We start from the raw sequence: 21,481 nt of genomic DNA on the forward strand, positions 1-21,481 counted from the left end.
TTATGCATAAGTTCTGTAATGAGATTGTTATAGCTCCTAGAAAATTAATCTATCCTTGATTAATTCTCTCATCTCTGCTTGAGGCATTAGCTGCTTCAGTGCCTCTCTCCTGTCAATTATCATATGCATTGTCATTTTGGCTACATGCAGAGGTGCCCTATCAGCTGTGTGATGTTTTCCTTTTCACTTCTCAAATTCAGCGAAGACAGTTCCCAAATCCTCTCCTCGTCTTCCTTCTTATGTGATTTTTTTTTCACAAAACAGCCTGCCCTCCTTTAGAGGAAGAACTTTACAGAGAGCTGGTATAAGTTAACAGTCAATGAACAAAAATGGGCAGAAAACCATTTTATCTCAGCTCAGGTTCTCGATCTGCTCTGCACTCACCACAGTGCACAGGAGTGCTCAATGACATAAAATGTACATAACAAAGCCTGCGTGTAACTAAGTCTACAGAGGTTAACTGTAGAGCAGGTGTTGCAGCGAACAGGGAAGCACTCTCAGCATCCAGACTAACTTATTTTTACAGCCACATTCCAGAAAAGTTTATGCATTACTGAAAAAGTTATAGCTTACTGTAACTGCAGCATGGCTACAAAAATGAACTTTTTTTTTAAATGTTCAAAGCCCTTTTCTACCGTGTGCCATAATTTCACTGGGGAGCAATAAACTGTGTCTCTTTCAGGAATCTTCCCTACCCAACACCATCTAAATCAAAAAGTTGTGATTTCCAAATATAAAAAAAAACACTGTACAGAAAAACTACTTCTTAATCAGCTATTTGGCCAGTTGTGCTGCTCAGTGTGTGCTAACAATAGCTCCTGGCAGGCTTGGTTCTCTGTGCATGCCAGAGCCTAAATGTGAGATAGATGTATATTGCTCCTGCTGTCCAGATCAAATCTAGAAAAGGAGTGCCTACTTCTCACCAAAGATTTACTCACTGAGCAAGTATCTTAAGAGAGAAGAAACACCCTGAATTGCCTGGGATCAGGAAAAAGAAATGCCAACCAAGCCAAAGGATTTGTACAGGATTCACTATGGGGAGACTTGAAGTTCTGCCTGTCTTTTCATCCCTTTAACACCCATAGCTCCCAAGTCTCAGGAGCAGAGATGTTTTTGCAGTGTGTTGCTCCCAGGAATGTCCTCCCTGAATGAATCCTTCCCGTAGCTTTATGGCATGTGTCAGTCAGACATACCCAAATATATGTTTGCAAGACCTGTCCATACGGCAGTAATTTCATTACCTGCAGATGTCAAGAACCAAGGCAAAATAATACAGCACGGACCAGGCTGAATGTGGTTAACTAGGTTGCTTTTAGTTTATTAATTTTACCCATATACATAGATGACTTTGAAAGCACCACGTGAAAGAGTCTGAACAAAATATAAGAAAACGGTACAGGAAAAGATTTCAATATTCAATGTGTCAGTGTACCTACTGTATTTCATACATATTTTACATTGAAAACCAAAAACCCCACAGTTTCCAGAGGATGTATACATTTTGTTTTGATCCGGCAAATTTAGTTTATTAATATGTAAAAAAATAAATCTACAATAGCAACAGTGCAAACACATCAGAACTTGCATGGCATACAGAACACAGATGAATAAAAATTATTATACAGAGGGCCCAGTGTTTCCTATGGTACTGGCTGTGATGTGTACAACAAACAACAGGGTGAGGAATAAACTGCAACTTAAGCAGGAAGATGAGCTGCATATTACTGGCTCTGTCTTGTATGGTCTCTCTATTTCAGGAGGTAAAGCTGTCATGCCTTGGATCTGAAATTAAAATAACAAAAAATTATCAGAGTTTTGTCACATAAGATCAGTAAACTCTTTTCGCTCTCAAGATAATTGGCAGCTTGCCTGAGAATCTATTGATAGTTTTGTACTTGGACTGTGACTCTCACTGTGGAAACATCAAGCTCAGTAAAAATATGAATATATTGCATGCCAAATGATCAGCCAGTGTGCATATTCAACGTTCTCATCTTGAGAGCAGCAGTACACACTGGCATCCTCTCCAGTAAAGCAAGGTTACACTTTGGTTTGTTGGTTTGAATGACCTTATTTTGCTTTGTGGGAATGTTTGGATGGTTTGGTTGTTGTTTTCATCCTTCTGTCAAATAAAAATGAAAGCTGGCAGTGGCAGTGTCACTCTGCTATAGGGATACAGGATGATATTTGAATGCATTCATTTCTGCATGAAAGGCTCACACTTGCACGTCCAAAGCAGTTGTGTACACATTATTCCATGGAATCACAGAATGGTTGGAAGGGATCTCTGGAGGTCATCTGGTCCCATGTCCTTGCTGAAGCAAGGTCACATGCAGCAGTGTCATATTGCTATATATATTGAGTATTTTTCACTCTTCCCGTAGAACTCAGTGCAATTTTATGGAATTGGATGTAACTACATGTTTGTTATGGTTTTGACATGAAATTAGAGACATTTGTGTACACTGCTCAGCTTGCTGTTCCTAAACTTACTCCTCACGTGTCAAAGAAAATAAGCTCTGCAGAAAGTAAGTTCCTGGGCACATTTTTGAAAGTTTGAATGCCCACCTGTAGAGCATATGCTTACTTTGGGGATTTTTTCTATGTTGCTATTATTCTGTACTGTGGAAAGAAACCCCAACTAAATATTGACTTAATCTTAGCAAACACAACACAAAAGTAAAACTGAAATAGGGACCAACTCTATAGAAGGATGATGGTATTTTCAACTCAGTTGTCTGCTTCAATTTTTTTCAGTCTTGTAACAACTCAGGGATTGTTTGACCATTCAGGTTAAATCTGTTCTTGATTTTGATGAGGATGATCATTTAAGTGTAATATCACTAATACTGGAAAGGAAAGGAAGGAGTTCTAATCTTAGCTTTGATGAATATGTCCATGTCATTTGAAAAAGGAAACTGTGATTAAGGGAGAACTAAGAACTCCCAGTTCCAGTGAGCTCATTCTTTGACTACATTCTTTAAGTTGTAAGTATTGTTCCTTCATCCTGTAAGATAAAGAGGAATGGCATTTTCCAGAAAGTATACCATTAAATAAACCCGGCCTATCCTCTTGATAAAATTTCTGTGTGCTTTTCATCATCTTAACTTCTCCTCTGACAAATAATCAGTGAAAGAGTGACTATGCAACTGCTACTGGCCAGCAGCTGTAAAGGTCAAGAAGTTTAACCAAAACTGGTGAACAGTGGCATGTACTGTCTGTCTACAACCACTTTTCACAGGAGGTCTACCATGGGACAAATACTAGAAAAACCCAGAAGCTCTTTGATTACTTACAGCACACAGTATTTCTTTGACATCCAATGGGCAGAACGGTCTGACCTATGCTGGAAAAACCCAAGAACGCTGCTGTAGGAGGGGCAATTTCTTCACTACCTGAAAGGACTTGTGTGACATGCTATGAGGCAGCACGGGCTATCTTCCAGGGTGAGGAGAATGAGGCAAAAGTCTTTTACTAGGAAGTACTTAATCAATAGTATCTCATAGCAGCTGTGCTATACTGGACTGAAATCACAATAGGAAATAAGCCAGTACAATGAGACTGTCACCCCTTCTGAGCAGAAAATCTCAAAAAAGTAAGAGCCTTGAATGTGGAGTCTGTAAAGGAGTTCAAAGAGCAATAAATATTCTTAAGTATTCCCTTCAGGGATGATACTACCTGCACTAGCCATTCTCTATAAACACACATCAACATTAAAGATGACAACTTTTCTCAACAGTCCTGGTAAAATACCAGTAGATATTTAGAAAAAATAATAATTTACTGGGGTGTTATTTTTTATCTTATAAGGTTTTTTCATCAAGACAACAAGGAAAGTAAAACTACAGAAGATAAAATCTAACAAAGGTGCACAAAGGAAACAGACTATCCAAATGTATTTTTATGGTCCAATACTATAGACAATTCTAGGACCAATAAAAAAAAGACTTACTGGAAGATTGTTCATACAACTTTAGGTTGTCTAGATGACCAAGTTAAGAAGGTAGATTCTTTGTTATGCAGTCAATAAGCTTTCCCTTAGAAGGTGACTCAGAAATGCAACCTGATTTAGGGGTTTTGAATCATCCATTGCAAGACACTAACATAAGTCCCTGACCATGGCAACAGTGAGGTAGAACAGCTTCCTGCCTTGGCCAATTAGTCCGGACACACATGTTTGCTCTCTGATCAGCTCCAGACCCACTGCAAGACTCCATCCTCCCATTACTGATCCCAAGTACTGATTAAAGCTCCAACTTTTCTATTCTTTTTAAATGCTGCTAAAACTCAAGTTGGGTGAAAGCACTGCTAAAACATTCTCATCATTTGTTATTGTATGTAAATGCAATATAGCTGTGTAAATATCTTGAAGAAGTATAACCAGATATTTATTCATATGCAATGAAACACAGTAAATCAAATTAGTTTTATAGCATTCTTGCCTCCTTTTCAACACACGGACTTACCGACCATTCTGCATTATCTGTTTTTGAACATCTCACATTGACAGGTAGTTTAAGCACAAGTTGATTATAGGAGAGACCCTCTGATCTGGACCATTTGAATTTATTCATTGCATCCATAAAAGACAGGTTTTTATATTGCTTAGGACTCTTGATAATGAAAGGCCAAGTCCTAAAGAAAAATAAACAATTAGATTTAAAAAAAGATAGATACATACATACTATCAAGTTGAAACTGACGAGGAAAAGCTTTTGGAGAATCTCCTTAGAAAAATAAATGCACTACTACTATGTATATTACGCCTAGTTCACATTCTCAGCTAAGTTCTCTTCTACTGAAAACTGATGCAGTTTCATTGATTTTGACAGACTTATGAAAGGCTGTCAGCATGTTAGTACTTGCTGCCAGATGCTTTTAGAAATGAAGGACTTCAAGAGTTACATTGTTGTTCTCTGATCTACAAACTGAATGCACAGGCAATATAAAACAGATCTTCTGCTGTAACTTCTCAAAATAACAAAGCCAAAAGAAAACCACACCCTCTTCTAGGCTTGGCAGGCCAGGCTGCCAAGAAACATTTGCCATCAGAAAGCTGCTTCCAGATGGTTTTGCTGAGCTCAGGTCAAAGCTGAGCCTAGCACAGGAATTGCTCTGATTTGCACTAGTTGGCAGCAGATAATACCTGGTGTTGTGGACATTGCCTTGGCGTGTTCCTGCGGGCTGGCTGCAAGGGCTCATTTTGGAGGGGTGGTTTAGAGACCTGCTGCTCTTCTCTGAAAAATCTATTTGCCCAAGTGTGGGAATCGTCCCCATGAACAAATGGGGAATATCTCATTTCCCACCAGCCAAAGACATGGAAAGGGAAGGAATGAGATTCCATTTAGTAAAGAAAACTAAAGAATAGGAACAAAGGAAAACTAAAAGAAAAAAACCAAAAAAACCAAAAAACCAAACCCAAACCTTTTCCACTGTTTCTGCTTTCTCCTTGTTTGACTTTGCTGGGATGAATGGAAACAACATGGTGGAGGGATCAAGCTTTTATGAACACAAAGTCAATACAGCTTGCAGAAGAATAAAAGTATCTAAAACTTTATCAAGCAACCTAATTAATACTGCGTTTGGAGCATGAGTTATCTTCTCAAAATAGTTTTGACAGATCTGTGTTATCTTGCAGTAAGCTGTCTCCCACTTGCTTTGGGTAAATTGCCTGTGCCAGAGTTCTGCTCCCCTCAGCATCTAGGCATAGAGGACGTCATTTTAATCAACTACCTATTTTGGTACTTGGGCCACTACTGTGGCCCAATCACTTTCATCTCTGCTCCTCATGATTTAAGCCATTGTCTCTGTTACCAGACAGAGGAAAAATATTTTAAAGTGAGCCACAATGCCTTGATCCTGCTCCTAGTTTGCCTTCATGTGTAAGTCAAGAGAGACTTTGCTAGAGTCAGTGAAGCAATTCCAGTGTTAGACTGACACAAGAGAAATGTGTATCAGGTCACATATCCTTAGGCTGACAGAGCTTAAAGAATTGTGGATTAGGTCATAAATACTAGAGGCATTATTAATCTCCTCTTCTAATTACTATTCCATTTGCGGCAGACGGTCTGCATACTTACTCTATTCAGAACATCATTATTTCCCCAGGCCAAATGTGCATTTTTTCCTTAAGTACAGTTATCATGAATGAACACTCAAGAGAGCATACATTTGTTAGAATATTTTCTTTCTAAGCTCAGAAAGACTCTTTTAGACAGGACTAATTTAGAAATTCTGTTCTCCCTGTATTAAAAGAGGTTGTAAATGGAAATAGTGTGGAAAATTATGTAGACATTGATTGCACTGTGACTTCCTTCAAATTCTTCTTTGAATATAAATTTCAGAACTAAGACCACTAAGCCTGTACGTCAAATTATTTTCCAACAATAGTTTATAGGGTTTGTTAATATAAACTCTTTAACCAAAGACAACTTTTAAATTTTGTGGTGACACAATATCAGTCTATCAATTTGATTTTAAAATCTTACTATTACCTTAGTTTTGTGTAACAAACAAAGAAGTGTAATTCTTTCACACAAAAAGTGCATTCTGCTTTTTATTGTTTGATTATTTTTCTGCACTTCATTTATTTGGGAACTTTGCTCTTTTGACTGTTCTCACTCTTTACAATCTGCTGTTGAGACACTTTAATTTTAAGCACTATAAGGAGCGTATTTTTGTTAAAAGAATTGCTGACAACAAATCTACCCAGGGAAATTCAATAACCATGCTCACAAACCCCTTTTCAAAATTATCTCTTTATATATGAAACATTGACATGTTTTAATAAATTGATAGATTTAGAACAGTGGTACATAGACTTTTTACAGATGATTGTGGTGAAAAAAAAAAAAACCCATGTGAACAATATTTTTTCCTTAAAAGAAAAACTGCAAAAAAAAAGATGTGAAATAATTTGGCAAGAGAAATACATAGCAGCAGAGCATATTGACCAAAAAAAAAAGTGGCATGAGTGGCCATTTTGCACTTCCAGAAAGAAAGAAAAGTTGTATAAAAATGATCCAAGAATCCCACAGACAGAAACAGAGGTGATACACATATTCATAAACGTTTTACATACCTGACTGGTCTATAGATTTCCTTAACGCCAATGAACTGGAGCTGTTCCATTATATCTGGAATACTTGCACAGCGGGTCAGGTTGATTCTTGGGTAATAGAGCAGATATGACAGGCACATTTCATTCCTGGTGCTCAGACCACCCTGAAAATCGGATTTTTCTTTAATCAGGTAGCACTGGAAGCCCACACATTAAATCACTGATTAGCATTTATATGCTAATGAAAGGTGTATCAGGAGGTCCAATTCAACAAGTTTATCTTTTACAGGAGGTTATCAAGTAGCAAGAGTTTATTACATGATTAATTACAATACGCTGGAAGCTCAAGCAATGGCTTCCAAGTTAAAAGACATCAGAAAGAACAACAGTGAATAAAATAAGGCTCATATTATATTGAAGTGTACTGTCTGAGAAGTTCGGGTTTGCTTTCAGTTGTCCCCAAGGTACTTAGATCTACCACATTTCAGAAAAGGGCTTCAAAGTGGAACAGAAGAAGAAAAATCCTTGTAGGATAATTAATCTGTTTAATAAGAAATTAAGTGAGCTTTACCTAGTAAAATGGAGGCTGGGATGGAATATGAATCTATCTGGACTCTGCTTGTAAGTACATATGCAGATAAAGAGTGAAAAGGAAAATAATTATTTATGTTAACAGGTAATGTTGACTCAAGAAAAAATGAGCATGCATTATAAAATCACTAATTAGAATATAATTTCTAGCTAGCAGAAGAAATAGACTCTTAGACAGTCTTCCATTGAGAACTGTGGGGCAAACAACTAACTTAAAATTACTCTTGGTAAACATGGACAAGATTATAAACTGCATGTTCCTAAATCCTGTGTGGGGAAAGTTCCACAAGTCTCACAGAACCACAGGAATAGGCATGGAGAAAACAAAACACATGAGCCAAAAGTTAGTGTGGTCACCACACAGGAAAACAGGACAAAAACTCAAAAGCCCTCATTCTTGGTCTTTTGCTTTTCATTGTATAACTACTGCATGTGCCTAGATTCAGGAAGAGGTATCCCTGTGCTCTCTGGATGCCAGGAACTGCAAAACAGAAACCCCTCAGGTCTCACTTCCCAGAGGTCTGGATTCAGCCCCTCCCCAGGAAGTGGGATCAGACCCTGGCACTGGCAGCTATATCACTCCCATAGACATAGTGGGTTTGGCATCACTCTATGTGTTCCTAGCCAACTGGCACAGTCCAGCTCATGCCCGAGTAACCAAATTTACTTCACCTCCAAAACCCAGTGGCTGCATTGTAATGGCCAGTGCCTGGCCTCTGTTAACCTATCCCAGCTGCTTCTGGGACACTGTGCACTGCCGTGTGCCAAACCAGAGCAGGGCACCCTTGATAGGGAGGGGTGGTTTCTCAACTCCTCTTCCCAACCCAAAGGACTTCATTCTGCCTGGATTCTATGTTAGGCACAAAACTAAATAGTGGAGAAACATCCTGGTCACAGCTTATCTAAAAATCAAAACATAAGAACTGGCAATTACAACTTTGGGGAAAAATGCGTAACAAGATCATAAAAATAATTCATTAGAGTACACAGAATTTGCATGTTAATACCTGTTGTGAAGAAAACACTCCTTATACTAGAAAAGCTTGACTTTTGAGGAGTTTTTATGAGCTGACCTACTTATTTTTATAAACTAGTCATATGAAAGCTTTATGCAAGAGATCAAACTAAGATCACAGTAGTTCAGATGACTTTAAAACCTAAGAATCTGTGAAAGGAAAGACAATAAATAATTATATGCACACAGGCATTAACAAGTAAATTCACTCATTTTTAATAGTGTTCTATGAAAAAGATTTTAGTCCCCAATATTATCTGTGTATTTGTTTTGATCCACTAAAATATTGCTTACCCATGTCATGCGAATTCGGTCCACAGTACTGTAGTGGCATTCTGTGATTAAATTATCCCCCTGAAACACAAAATTTAGAAAGTTCGCGGTTCTGAAGTTTATCAACACCAGCTTCAGGTAACCACAGATGACAGCAAGCACTTAAGAAATAAATATCAGAGCAGTGGATATGACTTTTTGAAAGAGTGAAGGATTAGGTAATTGCCATATGTTAAGGCCTTGGCAGTTAGCATTCATATTACACCAGATCCTCAGGGATCCCCCATGGATTTAAAATGGAGTCTTGTTAAGAGTGTTGTCTGGCTTTCGTTTAAAATAGCAATGAAGGTACCCAGTTATCATCCCATTTTCTGGAAAATTATGTAGTAGACAATGTATACAAATGATTCTTGCTCCAAAACTCCTCCAGTGCTACTTTACCCAGGCTAATTTACCCTGCCAACTTCAACAGAAATATTTGGCAAATGAGGAAAAGAAGGCTTTCCACATCACAAAAACAACTATTTCTCTGCCAAGCCTGGGAGTAGAGGAGTGGCAGGCAAAGACTTCACTACATTGACAGATATGTATGGGAAAGGCTGAATACTTCCCTTCTCAAGTACATAAAATTAACTTTTTGGTGTCTTGAGAAACTGATCTACCTATTTGGTAATACTTTCACTCCCTGTACCTAATCAAGTACAAATCCGAAAATCACCAGATAATCAAGTGGAATTTTTTTTGTATCATCATCTTCCCTTATCAACCACTGTACTTCCCTAAAAAAAAAACAGATCACCCTTCAAAGGCTGAGAATTTCTCCTTTCCTACAGGCTGTTTCTCCAGCCCAATGCTAGCACAATCTGTACTCCAGACTGCTGGAAGAAGGTGCGTCAGCCTCATGTCAGCCAAGTGGAGACAGAGGTTTCTGAAGTAGCATGAACTGGCACACTGTCACTGCTTCCAGTGGGAATATGCTGTTCCCACCACTGAGGTCTCCAGCTCTGTCTTACAGACTGGATAACATTCACTAAAATTGTTCCTTCCGTGAGACTAGATCTGTTGCTTCCAAATGGAGGAGAGAGTGCTACTGTGTGAAGAAAGAAAGTAACCTGACTCCACAAGCTGAAAGAAGGACATAACCTTGGGAGAGCTTATAGAAACAGAGAATAACAAGAACTTATATGAGAAATTATACTATTAGTTAATTGATTAAACTGTTCTCTGAATTACACCAGATGATGACTGTAAAGCTGCACTGGTAATTTTGCATAAAATGAAAACAATGAAAGGCATAAAAAACTGTTCTCTTCTGAGAAAGAATTCCATCTTCTAACTGAGCTGGCTCTTTTTTCAAGTTTCTGTTACTATCAAATACTGTTTATAGTTTTTCTGTTGTCTATTTCCTTGTGTTCTTGAATTTCAAGAGGCCTTTTTGCTATAATCTGCGTGGATTTTCCTAAAAATATTACAGGCTTTCTCTGCAAACCTGTCATCTTCTGCCAGCCCTCTTCCTAAACCCTTCAACCTTCTTTCCTGAAGGAGGTAACACCGGTTTGTCTTTGAAGTCCCTAGACTACAAGCAATTTGACTTCAAAGAGTAAATTCTGCACCTGAACATCCAGATTTTGCTGTAGAAATTAAACTATAAAGTTAGCATTTTAGCTTCTTGTCTTTAAAGTACAAATATCAAAGTCTCACAGTGTGGGAGAAGAGATATAAGAGAGAAAGGGGCTTGAAGAAAGCCCCTGAAGTTTAAACCATGGGGCTCCTGACCCTACTTGAAGTTCAGTCATTTCAATGGTCTTTTCAGATCCCTCTCCCTTAGTGGTTCCAATTATGAACAAATCCCATTTTTCAACATTTTGCATCTGGCAATTAAATAACATGCTTCTTTACATGCACCAGGACAAGCTGCTCTGCTGGCCAGATCTGGAGCACCCAGACTTTGCAGCACTAAAATTTCTGTCATCATGCCAGAACTTAAAAAGATGCTGGGTGGAACTAACAAAAGAAGAGTGAATAATTTTTAAATGAGTGACTCACACAAAAAAATACAGACTCATTTCATGCAATACCTATGCATAGCTACTGTTTTATAATATAATTGTAGTTGGAATATTCCTACAAGTTATATTACATTATTTTCAGGAATACTGTAGGATGTTGTATGATACAGAATTTTATGATTTCTTCTTTCAAAGGGTTTTGGTTACTAGTGAAACATCAGGTGGAATGTGATCATGGAGTTTTACTTCCAACAACAAAAAGTGTGAAACAAACAGAAGACTTGGCTGATTTTTAAACATGTTTGTAAGGCTGGGTACTTGCTGTGTGCAAATACTGAAGATCTGCTACTTGGTTCCCACAGCCCTGTAAAACCACGAGGTGGCATTTCCATTACTCTTCTTGCTGGATGCACCAAGATGGTACAGCCAGGCACATATGGGATTTTCTAATCTGCTTTGTTCAAACCTTTGTGGTAGTAAAGTTCAAATCAAGTTATTGTGGATATCAAACATACCCAAAGAATAGCTTGATTTGATGGACCAAGCCAGTTCATGTGGACACTCCTGAGACACATTAGTGACTCTGAGATAAGTGGAAAAATTAATAGAACATCCAAGAATTCTATGATGCTATACCAAGAAATTATGTAGCAATTTAATCCTAAAGATGAGAAAACGCTGGGCACATGATCTCTTAAACACTTTCAGGAAAAGAATTAAGAGTGTCGTACTGGCAAGATGGTTCTTTCTTCTTTCAGGTACTGAAACTCCTGGAAGTTGAAGTCAAACTCGTCGTCATAAGCAAGCAGCTTCTGCTCCTCGCCGTTGTGGAAGTGGCGCATCCTGATGGCTCTGCCAGCAAGGTGAGCATGGAGAAGTACCGCAAACACTTGAATCCCAGCAGGTCTCTCAGCACCTAGAGCCTGGCCAAGAGAAACCAACACCATCAGTGTTCCCAAATGCAAAGTAATGTAATGTAATGCCATGTGCAAACAGAGTGAAAGTACATTAATTAATGTAGTTTGCATTCACTCAGTTTACTGAAAAATGCAGTCTGGGGCAAAACCAAAACTGTAACTGAAATTCAGGGTTTATGTACAAAAAAGGCTAGGTTTTTTCTGTGGTTATTTTTTATAACAAAAACATGTTTTTACTCCTAATGCACACATTTTTTAAAATGAAAATCAACTGGACTGCAAATAATTCTCAATAGTTTTAAGACTTTCAAGGGAATTGTACTAAAACCTGCACATTAATTTACTGCTAATGGCTGGTAACTAATGAATGGGGGTGTTTGTTGTGAAAAGGAATTTCTATGCAGTTATGAATGATGCCATCATCAATATTGTGCTGAAAGATGCACTTAAAATTGAGAGGCTGTAGTTGTAACATCCTCTACTTTCCATCTTTAAGTGAACTGGTAGGGAAATACTGAAAGTTTATATTTAAAACTTTTTCCAGGTCAAAAATATTTGCAAATTTACTTTTCCAAATTGACACAAATCTGACATCATTCCCATTCTAGCTGAGATCTACTGTTCTAAACTTTGAGTATGCTCAAATTTTATTCTTGTTCAGTGCTCTAGGTAGAAATAATCCGTTATCACAATACCTTTTAAGAGCAGCCCTAGGGTCAGAAACCTCATGATAATAGGTTACTCAAGTGTTTTAAGGATGAAAAATGCCAGGACAATACACAATATTTAACACCACCAAGAACAAATCTAAATTCTGTATCTAATGTAGCCTTCATTGTAAACCATGTTATTAATTCAACCTTTATAAATGACAAAGTATATGAAAATCTCCCATGATGCAGTCACCACAGATTTTAGACAATGCTTCCATTACCTGCAGAGATATTTAAGTTATTTTAATGAAACCAAGTACTTAATAAATGCATAATTTTGTACCATGGACCATTCAACAAAACTTATTCAGGTCTTCAGTTTCTGTGGTTGGTCTACTATCACCTTTCAGGCTTTCACTTCATCGTTAGGAGCCTTTCACACATCCAGGTCTGAATTAGTCTCAACTTTTTTTTCTGGGCTAGCTATTCCAAGTTATTAATAGCTTTGCCATGGAAAGTAATGTATGCTTACATATTGAACACAAAATTAAAACATTGCAAGTCCTGTGTCATTCGTTATTACTCAAATAAGTAAAACAGCCTGAGTAGTGAGCATGCCAAATACCCAGTTCAAAACCACAACACTTTGGAGGACAACATGGACCACCAGACTCCTTTGCTCACATCTTCTAACTGTAACTCTCAATCTTCCCAAGAAGTTCAAGTGACTCTCCCAATTATTTCTATGAATGAAAACCAATGGATTCAGTCAAGGGACATACCTCTTCCAGACATTCCAGTGTGCAGTGACCCTCTGACACAAATTCAGGCATGCCTGGTGGGATATTGTGGAAGAGGCTGACCCAAAGACCAGCTTCAATAACCCCAGCATCATATTTCCTTAAAACTGGAGTGTAAATCAGCCTCAAACCAGAGTTATCTATCATGCCTGCAACAAAAGAACACAGTCAGCCATGGCTGAAAATCAGTGTTTAAAAGAAGAAAAAAACCCAAACCTAATTGCTTCGTGTTTTTCATGCTATGTCCTAAGTTTTCTGAAGGAAAATCAAGGAATCAACCTCAATAACCTTGAAATGAGTCAAGCCATATGCAGGAAGTGGTTTTTTCTCTTTAAAGTTTTCAAGCCACATGCTGTCTTCTAGTTGAAAATTTTATCTATTTCTTCATCTTGAGTCCTACCATTAATTATATTTTTCCTTTGTTTTGGATTGCCTGCTACATTACAGTGTATCTGAGATGACACATCCTTTTTAAAATCTCTCAAATTAAGAAGGCATCAATTAAACATGAAAATTGCCCTACTAAATCCCAGAACTGTAGACAATACCCCCACTTTGAGGGAAGTAGACAAGAGAATTGCAGAGTACTTTAATGTTGCTCTGACTCAAGCACTTCTCTTGATTTCAAAACTTAGTTTAAATAACCAAAGCCTGCTGTTTGGAGGCTGTGTTTTTAAGAGTCAAAATAATACAAATCTATTTTGTTCACCCACATATGTTTAGCCATATGTGTTTGTTTACGTATCTATTAATAATTTCTGTTGCCTTTATCATCTAAATGCTTAGAATTACTTGTCTTGTATTAGTCATTTTTATTAGTCAAGATATACAGAAAAAAAGGATTAATTTGTGTTTGTACAAGAACTACATTTTGTTAGTTTTCTGTTTATCTCTTTGTATTTTGGAATAGTAACTGAAATAATTTCAATTTTGAAAATTAAAAATGCAAAAACCATATCAAATATCTCAGAGAAGGTAATATGCTTCCTAGTGACCTATATTAGTCTTCTGAAAAACAAAACAGACATAGCAGTGCCTGAAGCCAAATTTTATATCAATATGATATCAGCAGTCTATTTTAAGATAAGCAAATTGCAGAGGGACACTACCCAGTCACTAAAATACCTAAGATGGAGTAGTGCATATGATTTTTAAGGAACAAAGGATAAGAACTGTGCCTAGTCAGTTAAGAATGGTAATCAGCTATGAGACGTTCTGCAACATACAAATCACATTTAAGGTGATATATCCTGTTCCACAACATCCCAACTTTAGCATTTGGGAATCCATACTCATTCCCTTCCTGGAGGAATTTGTACAACCTCATCAACTTGAATTTTTCCTTTGTGGTATTCCTGCTTCAAGCTTGTTGCTAGCATCTAAATGTCAGACACTCTTATGGTATGTCAGTTTCTGGTAAACAATTCCAAAAGAGGCCACCTTTCAAATGAGAAATGAATGTTAAGGACTACAAAACCAGAAAAAGTGAAAACCATCCATGCTAAACTAAAAAATGTTTGAACTCTTCCTAGCTGGGAGCCGAGGCTCACTACCAACCTGAGTCACTTAGGACATTAGCCCAGGTCACGATGTGAGGGAAAAAGTGCAGCCTTTCACCACAAGACCCAAACTGGGAAAATGCAGGTGCCAAAACACACAGATGAAGGTGACCCAGTGGCAGGTTTGCTGTTGTGTCAGAACTCATTTTTCCCCACCTGAAGCAGATGGAGAACCCAGGTCTACTCTCTCACACTCCTGGCACAATCCTATACTGTGTATTTTGCCAGGAAGGGGGAGAAGTATGACCTGGATTACAAACACCCTGCTCTGCCTATGCTGTCTGAATTTTCCCAGGTCTTTTGGGAAGACTATCATACAGCACAGTCAATTCAAACAAAATGATGAATTTAGGGACACAGCCAAATCAGACACAGTTTTTCAGCATGTGACTTCTTGGGCTTTCATGCAACATTTTATGAAAAAGCATACAATATCAAGGATGCAAATGAAGTTTATTGCATCCCATGCAAATCTGCATGCTGAAAGGACAGAGTCTGCCACTAAATAAAAAAGAAATTAAGATAGTTCATTTAAAAGATGAAAATGGGAAATGACAGTAGGGCAGAACACCATAACCCACACAGCAAATTTTATTTTAACACATGGGGATGTAAAGAAAGGCCAGTATACTATGCTGCATTGGATTTTACTCAGTTCATATATAGCAATCACTACAGTAGCTTAATAAACTTCTGTTTCAGAACAAAATATATCTTTCCCAAAGGCATCTTCAAAGTTCTCCTGATTTTCCTGGGATCCTTGGTTTCTTCCTTTTATTTCTTCTAAATATAAATTAAATTCAGAAAGAACAATTTTAAAACACAATTATAAATGAAAAGCCTATCTTTGAAGATAAACTGACTTTACCCAGTGAATGGTCTAGAAACCTGAGTCTATACTTCTACTTCAGAAACTGCCCACAGTTCAGGTAGACCTTTTTTTAAAAAAATACTAAAAAAAAAAATTGAAAGGGCAATGGGAAAAACACTGTGAACCAGGAACTATTGATCAGGGAAAAATAACCCTCAGCTTTTTATTTGCTCTGTTTGCCATGCAGTGCAGGGATGAGGACTTGTGTGTAGTGCATTTTCCAGCCCAGCATGTTTTAAAGCGTGTGAGGCTACAAACCTTCTGTGTATGATGGATTGTCATAATGCACCTCCATGAGGACAAACAGAGGGTCAGCTGCTGTGCCAATGGATAAGCCAACATGAGGAGGGTAGGTGAAGCCCTGGAAATCAATACACAGGGAAATCATTACAGAGTTAACGTATTTTTTGCCACAGTTAAGAGTTAGTTTCTCTTTATAAGTACATTGACTCCTTTTTCAATGATATGATCATATTAATGAAAAAATTTACAAATAGAACTTCTTTTACAGCTTTCTGAACTTGGCATTGTGATAAAATATACTTATTATATACCCAACAAACTTAAAAACTATGTCAATATAAAATAGTAGATCCCACGCTTCCCAGAGGACAAGGCTCTGAGCAAAAGAGTATAATCTCACCTCTGACCTTACTTCTACTACTTCTGAGTAGGAAGCTGGATTAGAGACTTCCTGAGGTCCCTTCCAACCAGCATTATCCTGTGATCTTATGATTATTTATTCTGTATTTATTGTTTGAGCAGAAAAGGAAAATTCAATTTTAAACGTATAAACATAACATCATCAAGCATTTAGTCTGACAATAAAACCCTTATGAAGAAGTGAATCAACATTTTAAATGTTCCCAGTTTCTAAAAGCAGTAATTTCCAGGGAATACTGTGGTTGCATGTAGTTAACTTGCTTTTTGTGCACAAATAACTGTATTCTAAGTAAAATGGTTTGACCAATAAAGTTGATCTTCATGGCTACATTTCCATTAGCAAGCCAATAGTGCAAAAGAAGTAGCTCTGCACAGTGAAACAGCTTGTGCTGGACCCACCCAGATGCTGCTCCTTTGGACAAGTTCTGGTCAGGTCCCATGCACTGAACCCCACTTATTGCTAAAGGTGCTGGGTTCACCCCTGCACATTTAGTTTAACTCCATCCCAGAAAGGCTTGTGCAAGTTCTCAAACCACTCATGATGATAAACAAAGCTTTGCAAGTGGTGATAACTGGGAGATTTACTTCAAAAGCTCACTCATTATTTAAACCAAAACACCAGGATCTCGTAAGTGAACTCATTTACCAAATTCACTTTAATTGGAATGAATGTGCACCATTTTATAGTATATAGCTAATATTTTAATATGCAATTTGACATTCTAACTTTCTGAAATGTGCAATTCGTGATTCCAGCTTTCTGATGCTTGATGGACGCTAATGAATTAATTGTAGTATATGGCCAAAAATATTATCACCTTCATTCTACACAAGGATAAACTGAAGTTAGTGAACTGGGTACTTGGGCAAACCTGGATGTAACCCAGATCTGTCAGATTCCTCTGCACAGATCTTTAACAACAGGATCACCCTTGCAAAAGCCTCCATGAGGCTTGTCAAATCATAACTTATTTATACAAGTTTTTAATTTCACTTAGATTAAGACAGTTGAAAGTACAAATACTAGGTCAGAGCATAGCTGATGGCAAAAATGCACAAAGCATACACCAGGGAAAGTATTCATAGTGGATTAAACTTCTTTTCATGGGTCCGTGTAACAACTCTTGCTTCCTCACACTGCAGTGTTTACAGATGGTTTTGGACTGCAGCTGGCAAGCGAAGGTTCCAGAAACTATCATCACCCCAGTCCCTCTCTGTGCCCAAACCATCATTTGGGTGGTCACACAGTGAATCAAGGGTGTAAAGAGCTGGGATTCTTTTGGCAGTCATGCTGTGTTATGTCAGCTGAAAGCATTAACTGCTGCCTAAATTAACATGAAATAAACTGAAAACACAGCCTGGGGTGAGCATGGCATCACAGCCTATATTTTCTGTAGATATGACCCACTGCCATCAGCAAAGTGGTCCTTATGTTGGCTCTGCACTGACACAGGATCTCCCCTACACTGAAATGATGTTTCTTTGGACTGGGCAGGAACCTGAATGGGGCAACACTGAAACCAGGTCCTGGTGAGGCACAAAATTAGTGAAATTTATGTATAACTTCATTTGGAGAGTCATGCCTCTGTGTCTTGTATGAAGTCACCTAGAGACACTGCTTTTCTTTCTGTCATCCTCCAGGTAGCAGATACTGGTCATTGCTGAAGGTGTTTCCACAGATGGGACAAGCTGATACAGGGACAGATTTCCATGCTCCAAAGCTATCTTTCTCCCCTAAGGCATCAACTCCACTCCCCCTATATTATTTTCATTACTTTTGGCTTGGCACTCAGGATGATCATTGCATTGCATTCTTGAAAGGCCAATAGGAGGTTCAGGATTTACTGGTGAGGCATTCAGGGATTGTAATCCCATACCCTTAAAAACAGACAGATTAAGTAATCAGTAATATACTAGGAAGAAATTTCATGGTGATACATCACCCCATTGATGAACCATGCTAGACAGATGTTCATCCTACCTCTCCTCCAATGGCCCAAGCAAAAATGACAGTCTCACATGTGAGGAAAGAGTCTGGCATGTTGGGGTGGTAACACTCATGCCCATAGTCCAGCACACTGTCATTCAAATTGCTGCTGCACTGGTAGAGCAGGATATGGTGCACCAGGTTCTCGTGGCCTTTCTGGATCAATGGCTCAACCTATCAATGGTAAAATGAAAAGAAAAAAGAAAACATATCTCAACGTGACTATTTCAATGCAGGTATGAAGATAGGACTAAAAGTTCTATGGTATTTTTATTTTAAAAGAGGAGACTCAATGTTAGATTGTAGTTGAGATGTAACTTCAGCGCTCTGCAAACTGAAGGAATGAAGTTTCCAAAATTTTCATTTTGCCCAAGTGCATCAATGTGGGGCAGGAAAAAAATTCTGCATCTGGGCAAAACCTCTGTTACAATCTTGCTTGCTCTCTCTTCTCCCATCCTAGCCTTGCATGGTCACTTGTCTTTCTCACTGCCCAATCTTGTTTAGCCACATTCCAAGGAACAGATATATCTAAGGAAGGGGATATAAACCAGCTGAAAGTCTGTTCAGCTGAACCAGCTTGGTGCCTGAACTACTCAGAGTTTTTCATCCCTGTTTCTGCCTCTTTTGTGCTATTTCAAATTACAGCTGCCCATAGATTCTGTAAATCTAGGGTGAGCCTAGAGGTATACCTCACATTCCTCAGCAGCTCAAAATAGACTTCCAAATTTTTTTGACATCTAGAAGAAATTAGAATAATTTTTTTTTTAATCTGCTCGGTTGTAAAGACTTTATTAAGATGAAGTCATCCTTGAGAGATTGGGTGCTCCAGCCTTTTTATGGCAGTGATGAGCTGGAGGGCTCTCAGTGGTGCTCCAGTGCCCCCAGTATAGTTAGACCACAGAACTTAAGAGTAGGCTAAAATTATTTAATTCCCATGTAAGTGTTTGCCCTCTGTTTGGATGGATGATGTTAAATCATCTCTGTCAGAGATTATGTCCCTGGGGCAAACATGAATACTTCTGAAAAGAATTATTTTGCATTTCAGAAAGATCATATTTCACAAAATATCATCATATAGAAGACATTATTAAAATTAAAAGAGTTTTTCCCTTGCTTTTTCTCTCAAAAATTTCATCCCATTCTATCATATCTACCTTCAAGTTCAATAGGATAAAGATTAATATTTTCACGAGAAAATTAAAGCTTTGGCAATGTAACTCCTAGGACACAGGGTGCCATGCAGTATTGCCTTTCAGCATTAGGAAAGAGGTTACTTTAAATGGGAAAAGAATGTATATACATCCTAAATTTGCATCCATTTTCTTTTGCAAGCACATTCATGTGCTACCAGAGGATCAGAACAGGGTAAGCAGGAGCAGTTTATTACATTATTAAAGTACTGTCAGCACAATATCTCTCTCTGCATTTCGTTCACACCGCTAAATCAATTACAAAAGAAGAGCAGGAGAAAGCAGCCAGAACCTGTGCACATCAAGGCCACCTCTGTTGACATGAATCTGCCAAGTACATTTAAGTTAAGCTCTCGGGGAGTCCAGATGCTGCTGAGTAGCTGCATGTGCACCAAGAAGTGCTCAACTCACTTCACAGCACTTAGAAATCAATGGAAGGATGCCAATTTGATCAGATGCACCAAAGTTTTGTTCTGGAGGCAAGACTGAAGAGTCCATAGGGGATGTTCCCTATAGTTCTCAGTAACCCCTGTTTCAGTTAGCATTACCATTATTGTGAATTACTGCACTACAGAAGTAAAAGGTATTTTTGAAGAAGACGAGTCAGTTTTCCCATGAAATAAGCATTTATTCCCAAATATATCACACTGAATGACAAAGATTCAGAAATTCGTTTCACCTTGATGTTGCTTCTTCCCTCTGCTCCATCATATATCCGCATATTTACCCAAGTGCTGCAGAACCCAAACACACTCATAACATGGCAGCTTATACATTAAATACCAGGATAGACCTCAAGAATTTTGAAGCTCCACATACTGTATGGTTAGTCAAGGAAATGCTTATGGGAATATTATCCCAATATCTACCAAGAAAGAAGAGAACTTTTATCCCAACACGTGATAGTTCTGCCTGCTGCTACAAGATCCCAGCACCTGCTGTGCTTACAGTCACTACTTCAAAACCAGCTTCCCCTCAAAACAATGGGACATCACCAAAATTAGAAACTCACATCCTGTCACTGGTTTTTAGCATCAGTTACCTAAACAGTTACAGCACTTGAAAGAGCAGTTTTGTTCAGCTTTCTTAAGTGAAGAAAAGAAAAACAAAACCTAGAACAAATCCATAAACATCTTTCCAATGCATCTTGTAGGAAAACTTACATTTTTCAGATGCAGAAAAAAATAATGAAGAGCAGCTGTGAAGTTATGCTTTTCACACATTTTTACTACAACTTGGCTAAAGAAAAATTTCTCTTCCCCCTTTTAAACAGCATATAAATAAAAAAAGAAAGAAAATATTAGAGTGGTCAAAATTCTATTTAAAAAATCTTAGGAAAATCTCATTAATCCTGAATTGTTCATAAAGATATGGAAATATTTTAACGGCCAGCTCCCTAAAGCTCACAGCATTATTTCTAAATGAAGCAAGAGAAGGAAGAGTGACACTGAACCATGCCGAAAATCAAATCCCTCCTGGTGGGAGAGGGAATTTTAAAAGCCCTTGCAAGGAGTTCGTGAGAACAAACAGAGACTCTTCCTGGATTTTCACTGCTGCCAGATAGTTGTTTATTAAGTCTTATGAGAGGAACAGAGCCACTGGCATGACCCAGGCATAACATAGAGCACAGAAAGCAGGAGAGAAGTGTGTGTTTATCAAGATTTACACAGCCTTTTAAAGATAATTTAACCAATGGTTACTAGAAACGTATATTATTTTTACTTTCCTACCAATTATTCAGTAACATGGGCAGGAACTGCAGAATTCTTTGTCCAGTCATCCCAAATTACTTTTATTGCAGAATATGGAGTAGTAGAAGAAGAAGAAGAAGGTTTGGAGAACAACAATCCTCCATTTTGATGTTTTTTGCTCTTATCTATTTACGACAAAGAG

General features: G+C 38.0%; 1 protein-coding gene across 2 annotated transcripts in view; it reads right to left on the reverse strand.

Annotated features, from left to right (window-relative positions):
* Positions 1-1,292: 1,292 nt before the first annotated feature.
* The window catches only part of MOXD1 (monooxygenase DBH like 1), a 49,944-nt gene continuing 29,755 nt past the window's right edge, over positions 1,293-21,481 (reverse strand). For both annotated transcript variants that reach the window (XM_042016989.1, XM_042016988.1), the window contains exons 5-12: positions 18,393-18,572; positions 16,007-16,109; positions 13,301-13,467; positions 11,680-11,871; positions 8,961-9,020; positions 7,082-7,224; positions 4,467-4,635; positions 1,293-1,782 (exon numbers count right to left, since the gene is read on the reverse strand). In XM_042016989.1, the coding sequence (XP_041872923.1) occupies positions 1,618-1,782; positions 4,467-4,635; positions 7,082-7,224; positions 8,961-9,020; positions 11,680-11,871; positions 13,301-13,467; positions 16,007-16,109; positions 18,393-18,572 (1,179 nt within the window). In that variant the 3' untranslated portion in view covers positions 1,293-1,617. The remainder of the gene's footprint in view (positions 1,783-4,466; positions 4,636-7,081; positions 7,225-8,960; positions 9,021-11,679; positions 11,872-13,300; positions 13,468-16,006; positions 16,110-18,392; positions 18,573-21,481) is intronic.

The sequence above is a fragment of the Corvus kubaryi genome, unplaced genomic scaffold (genome assembly GCF_017639235.1).
Source record: "Corvus kubaryi isolate FWS band 111438036 unplaced genomic scaffold, C.kubaryi_AGA036_p1.0 split3-73, whole genome shotgun sequence".
NCBI classification, from domain to species: domain Eukaryota; kingdom Metazoa; phylum Chordata; class Aves; order Passeriformes; family Corvidae; genus Corvus; species Corvus kubaryi.